General features: G+C 35.5%; 1 protein-coding gene across 2 annotated transcripts in view; it reads right to left on the bottom strand.

Annotated features, from left to right (window-relative positions):
- Nucleotides 1-6,777, bottom strand: part of LOC106884145 (spermatogenesis-associated protein 4) — a 13,546-nt gene that overhangs the window by 3,606 nt on the left and 3,163 nt on the right. For both annotated transcript variants that reach the window (XM_014935378.2, XM_014935377.2), the window contains 3 exons: nucleotides 4,309-4,427; nucleotides 2,677-2,842; nucleotides 349-505 (listed from right to left, as the gene is read on the bottom strand). In XM_014935378.2, the coding sequence (XP_014790864.1) occupies nucleotides 349-505; nucleotides 2,677-2,842; nucleotides 4,309-4,427 (442 nt within the window). The remainder of the gene's footprint in view (nucleotides 1-348; nucleotides 506-2,676; nucleotides 2,843-4,308; nucleotides 4,428-6,777) is intronic.

Genomic DNA, 6,777 nt, shown 5'->3' with positions numbered 1-6,777 from the left:
CCGTAACTTAGCGGTTCGGCAAAAAGAGACCAATAGAATAAGTACTGGGGTTGATTTGCTCGACTAAAAAGCGGTGCTCCAGCATGGCCGCAGTCAAATGACTGAAACGAGTAAAAGAGTAATTGTAAATGCTATGATGGCAATGACAAAGGTATTAATGATAAGCGTCACCTTGATTATATGGCTCATGTTGTTGTTGTTGGTAGTTGTGGTGGTGATAATGATGGAAAGGAAGGGGTGGAGTCTGATAGGAATGATGGTAATAGCAAAAAGCAGATGGTGGGGATGATTATGAGGAGGAGGATAAAACTGAAATTTCTTAAAAGAAAAAAAAAAAAGCAAGCAAACTTTTTAGAGGAGCTTTCTCAACATCTTCCTTGTGTGCCACAATATTTTGTTGGCGTACAGTCTGTTGACCAAGAGTAGGATGGACATGGAATCGTTCTGGATCCTCTACACGTTTTTTCAGTCTCAGTTCCATATGACGATCTATAATTTTTTGTGCCTAGAGAAAAAAAAAAAAGAGGAAGAATTATTTGGATATTGAATAGAAACACATAAAACACATCTGTGTGCGTGTGTGTATGTGTGTGTATGTGTGTGTGTGTGTGTGTTTCTTGAGAGCCTTGGATGAGAATGGAAACCCCTTACTTTCTGCTGGTTCCATTTAATATTCATTCTTAATACACACATGCAGACATGAGCACAAGCAGAGTTACAAATAAATATGTCATATATATTATCTGTAGGTGTAAGTATGTGTGTATATATATATATATATATATAGAAAAAAATTTTTTTTAATTAAGGTACTCAGAAACCTGGATGTTTGTACATTTACAGATTTTTATTAATGTCACATATTAAATGAAGCGCTTTTTACTATCCTATATATCTCTCTCTCCACTCCTACACACTCAATAAAACTATATAAAGAGACCCGCTAGGATGTTTTCTCAAAACAATTTGAAAAACCTACACGACTAGGTGAAAAGCGCTTCATTTAATATGTGACATTAATAAAAATCTGTAAATGTACAAACATCCAGGTTTCTGAGTACCTTAATTAAAAAAAAATTTTTCTATATAATTTCTGTACATCACCTCCAAACCTTCAAATATATATATATATGTATATATATATATATATATATGCATGTGTGTGTGTGTCCAAGGGGGTCCTTAGAGTAACCAAATTAACATTGGTGGACGATGCTCTGAAAAGATAGTTGCTGGAATAAATAAGAAATGAAACTAGCATGCTCAGTTGATGTATGGTATCAGTGTGCTTGTACAACAGAATGTAAATGTTTACCAGAAAAACCAGGTAGAAGAGGTGTTAGATGTAGTGTGCAAGAGAGGAGATTGTATTGGTATGGTCATGTAATGGATATGAGTAAAGATAGTTGCCTAAGGAAGTGCCAATCTCTAGATGTAGAAGAAACCTGTGGAAGAGGAAGACCCGGGAATACATGGGACAAAGTGATGAGACATGATCTTCAGATACATTGTTTACATTATTTACAATTGACAGATATTTGTCCTCATCTGGTTTGTTGTTAACACAACATTTCGGCTGATATACCCTCCAGCCTTCATCAGGTGTCTTGGGGAAATTTCGAACCTGGGTTCTCATTCCTAAGGTATTTTTCGATATTATTATTATTATTATTATTGTAGCAAACTCATAAGAGGCGGAGAGAGAACATAAGTTCATTTGCCCGAACATGAGAAATTATTGATTTCTCATTGGTTAAAAATTACTGCCCATATACGAATTCTGAACTTCGTTGAAGAAATCTTTCACGGGGTCACGGTTCTATGATTCGTGTATGAGTAGTTATAAAAACCCTGATTTTTGGAAAACTCTCCAGTGATCGTTGGGTTGCCACTCGAATCCACGACACTCACTCAAGTGATCGTTGGGTTGCTACTAAAATCCACGACACTCACTCAAGTGATCATTGGGTTGTAACTCAAATCCACGACACTCACCTTCTTGAGTATCGGCTAATATTTATGCCATGTTCAATATTATTGTTATTATTATTGTTCAGTAGTTTTATTTTTATAACGTGCTTTCACTTCACTACCGAGCACAGCTCTGTGTGCCTTGGGTATGTGCTGTGGTTTGCTGTGATGCTCTTATGGTTACTGTATTGAAAGTGTTTTGCGTAGGATGTGTGCAGTGCCCAATAGTGCAATTTTCTGTATGTTATAAAAATTGAAAAATTTTTTTTAAATTGCACTACTGGGCACTGCACACATCCTACGCAAAACACTTTCAATACAGTAACCATAAGAGCATCACAGCAAACCACAGCACATACCCAAGGCACACAGAGCTGCGCTCGGTAGTGAAGTGAAAGCACGTTATAAAAATAAAACTACTGAACAATAATAATAATAATAATAATATTGAACATGGCATAAATATTAGCCGATACTCAAGAGGGTGAGTGTTATTATTATTATTATTATCATTATTATAAAAACAATAACTGATAGTTTACAATACTATATCTACATAGCCAGGAAAACTACCCTCATATCATCATAGTGATATTGTACCATCTTTTATGAAAACTCACACAATACTTCACTAAAGACTTGCAAGTTTTAAACAAAATATAAAAACAAGGAAACCTGGTTTGAGTACCAGGGAAACTGACTCACCTTTCTGGCGTTTAATAGTTGATTAGGGTAAACCAATAGTTCTGTAAACATTATGTTATTCTTAACAGATTTTGTAGCTGTTGATTGAGCGTGTAACGGTAAACGCATCTGATAGTCATAATCACACAGATCGTCGCTAATAGGTGACACCACACTGAATGGCCATCTTGAAAAGTTAAAAACAAAATAAATAAATATTTGGTCAAATATAAAACTGAATTATATCATTGGATGATCAATATACCGGATCAATAACACTGGATTATTGTACTGTTTAATTTTACTGGATCACTATGTTGGACAATTCAAACAAAATTATTACAAAGGGACATTAAAAAATTACAACCACACACATTCACACATTCTGCTTAGCTTGGTGGATCTTCTCAAGCACAACATAATGCCAAAGGTCTTGGTCATTGCCTCTGTGAGACCCATCACTCAAAAGAAACTCAGCCACTTTGCCTCCATTAAGCCCAACACTTGAAAGAAACTCATTCCCCTTGCCTCTGTGAGACCCAACACTTGAAAGGAACTCAGCTACCTTACCTCTGTGAGACCCAACACTTGAAAGGAACTCATCCCCCTTGCCTCTGTGAGACCCAACACTTGAAAGGAACTCATTCCCCTTGCCTCTGTAAAACAAAATCCTGGGTTTGGTTAAAAAAAGGTAATTAAGAAAAAAACATAGTCTAATTGAAGCAGCTCAAGATTAAACAATAAAAACAAACAACTTAAGAAGAAGTATATATGGACAGAATGTATCAGAAAAATGAAGAGCCTGTGGAACTTGGAATGAGACAGTGGCACACATTGTGGTAGAATGCTCCAAGTTGGCACAGGAAGAGTATAAGAAATGGTGGCACAGCCAGGCTGTAAATGTTTTACACTGGAAACTGTGCCAGAAATGGGGATGTGAAGAAAAGGAAACACATGGCAGAATCATCGAGTCGAAAGAGTCCTAGAGTCAGAGGAATGTAAGATTTTGTGGGATTCTTCTATTCAAACGAACAAGAAGTTAGAAAATAATAGACCAGACATAATGATAATAGATAAGGAAAAGCGAAGTTGTTTACTTATTGACCCATCATGTCCGTTTGAGTTCAGGATTGCAAAGAAAGAGGAAAAAAAACAAAACAAATACAAACCCTTAAAATCTGAAATAGGAAGAATCTGGAGCATCTGAGCAGTAGAGGCTGCACTTACAATAATTGGTGCGTTGGGAACTGTAAGGAAAGATACAGACAAATGGCTGAAGGAGATTGGAATAGAATGCCCAGTAGAGCCCCTACAGGAAGTTTGTCTCTTAGGGACAGCAAGGATTATCAGGAGGGTTCTAAGCACTTGAAAGACTGCTGAAAATTTATGGATATCTAAGGTTACTAGTAAATACCCGCTATCCACATAATTCCTACCAGGCATAAGACCTACCCTGAGCCAAACCAAAATAATACGAGTAGCAGTAGTGGTGGTGGTGGTGGTGGTGGTGGTGGTGGTGGCAGCAGTGGCAATGGCAGCAGCAGCGGTGACAGTGGTAATGATGATGATAGCAACAATGATCATCATGATGATAATAATAATAATAATAATAATAATAATAATAATAATAATAATAATAATAATGGCAATTACTTTCTATCTGTGAGTATTTTGTATATAAGCTGCATCATCTGCATGCATTGTGTTTCTTTACAGAACATAGTTCCATCAATACATGTCTGGGAAATGTCAAATTTCTTCTTCTTGAAAAACTGAAATGATAAGCAGAAACTTAATTCCAAGTTCACCTCGGGAAAATAACTAAATATGTTTTAATAACATGTAGTCGGTTGGTACTGTAGTGGGTAAGTTTGCAGAGCTGCGGCTGCGATGCGGTTTCAATACCTGGCTCTGGTTTTGTTCCAATCCATGGCTCACAACACGCAATGCACTGCTTGTATCATTCTGCCAATTTAGAGATGGTTAATTCCCTCATCTGCAATGTGTATGTGTTCCTGGATCTTTAATTTCACTCATAGCACATTCCATGGAAACTGGAGCAAGTAAAACTTGAAGATGTAGTTTTCAGCAATACAACAGTATTTTATTTGTTTTTACTTATATAATACAATTTTTGTATTCTATTTACATTATTTACAATTGACGGATATTTGTCCTCATCTTGTTTGTCGTTAACACAACGTTTCAGCTGGTATACCCTCCAGCCTTCATCAGGTGTCTTGGGGAAATTTCAAACCTCGGTTCTCATTCCTAAGGTATATAGCGTAGTGGTTAAGAGCGCGGGCTACTAACCCCAAGATTCCAAGTTCAATTCCAGGCAGTGACCTGGATAATAATAATAATAATATTAATAATAATATTTTTTAGTTTATATAAAGGACTGGTAACTCAGCAGAACTGTAATAGATAGAGAGATGAGTTCTTAACTTTTGTATACGATTTTGTATACGATTGCCAAAATGGATTTTGGCAATCGTATACAAAAGTTAGGAACTCATCTCTCTATCTATTACATTTCTGCTGAGTTTCCAGTCCTCTATATAAACTAAAAAATGAATTAGACTGACATTTATTTAATTTTGAACCTGTTGAAGGCACATGAGATGCCGAAATATTGTTCAAAGCACCAATAAATAAGTTACTTTCGAGTTGCACTTTCTGTTATTGAGTTGGCCGTAGTGATGGACTACGTCAGCTATGTTTACCTTAGTGATGGAATTTGGCAATCGTATACAAAAGTTAAGAACTCATCTCTCTATCTAATAATAATAATAATAATAATAATAATAATAATAATAATAATAATAATAACAACAACATTGAAAAATACCTTAGGAATGAGAACCCAGGTTCAAAATTTCCCCCAAGACACCTGATGAAGGCTGGAGGGTATATCAGCCGAAATGTTGTGTTAACAACAAACCAGATGAGGACAAATATCCATCAATTGTAAATAATGTACATAATTCCTCATCTCTTAAATATAGAACTGAATTTTTGTATTATAGTCATTGTGTACTTTTTATTGCATGCTACATCACCATCATTTAACATTTATTTTCCAAGTTGGCATCGGTTGGATGGTTTGACATGAACAGACAAGCCAGAGGATTGCACCAAGCTCTACTGTCTGCCTTGGCATAGTTTCTACAGCTGGATTCTCTCCCTAATGCAAAACATTTTACAAAGTAAACAATAGTCTGAATATAATTGCATATATCGCAAGCTGTATATAACAGTGTATATTCTATGTTAAAGACTGTATATAATTGTTTATAATATTTTTGTAATAAACCCATTCATAAGTGTGGTATAGTTGTACATACTGTAGTCACTCATCACTCATGATAAAAAGATTGGATGATCAAGGCTAGAATGGCATTAGTCATAAGTCTGCTCAATCAGAGCTAACCTGAGGATAAAACAAGGTAACAATGAACTAGAACGGTGGCCTAACCTTGTCTGATAAAAGAATTAAGAATTTGTGTTTATTTGATTCTAGGGCCCCAAAATATCACCCTTGGTCTTTACCCACCCCACAAAAAAGAGCATAAACACGTGATTTATAGGCCATAGACCTTAACTCATTAATGACTGAACACTAACGGTATATACCACTCTATTCCATCACATTTATTAATGAGTAATGACTGATTACTCACAATATGGATTATTCTGTGATATTACAGTTAGCCATGACTAATGACTGAGTGACCACAATATTTACTAGTCTATTTTATGATAATCTTTGATGATTAATGACTGCACACTAACGGTATATACCACTCTATTCCATCACATTTATTAATGAGTAATGACTGATTACTCACAATATGGATTATTCTGTGATATCACAGTTAGCCATGACTAATGACTGAGTGACCACAATATTTACAAGTCTATTCTATGATAATCATTAATGATTAATGACTGAACACTAACGGTATATACCACTCTATTCCATCACATTTATTAATGAGTAATGACTGATTACTCACAATATGGATTATTCTGTGATATCACAGTTAGCCACGACTAATGACTGAGTGACCACAATATTTACAAGTCTATTCTATGATAATCATTAATGATTAATGACTG

Source organism: Octopus bimaculoides, chromosome 28 (genome assembly GCF_001194135.2).
Source record: "Octopus bimaculoides isolate UCB-OBI-ISO-001 chromosome 28, ASM119413v2, whole genome shotgun sequence".
In the NCBI taxonomy this organism is placed as follows: domain Eukaryota; kingdom Metazoa; phylum Mollusca; class Cephalopoda; order Octopoda; family Octopodidae; genus Octopus; species Octopus bimaculoides.
The sequence above is the reverse complement of the archived record's forward strand: the minus strand, read 5'-3'. Positions and strand labels throughout refer to the sequence as shown.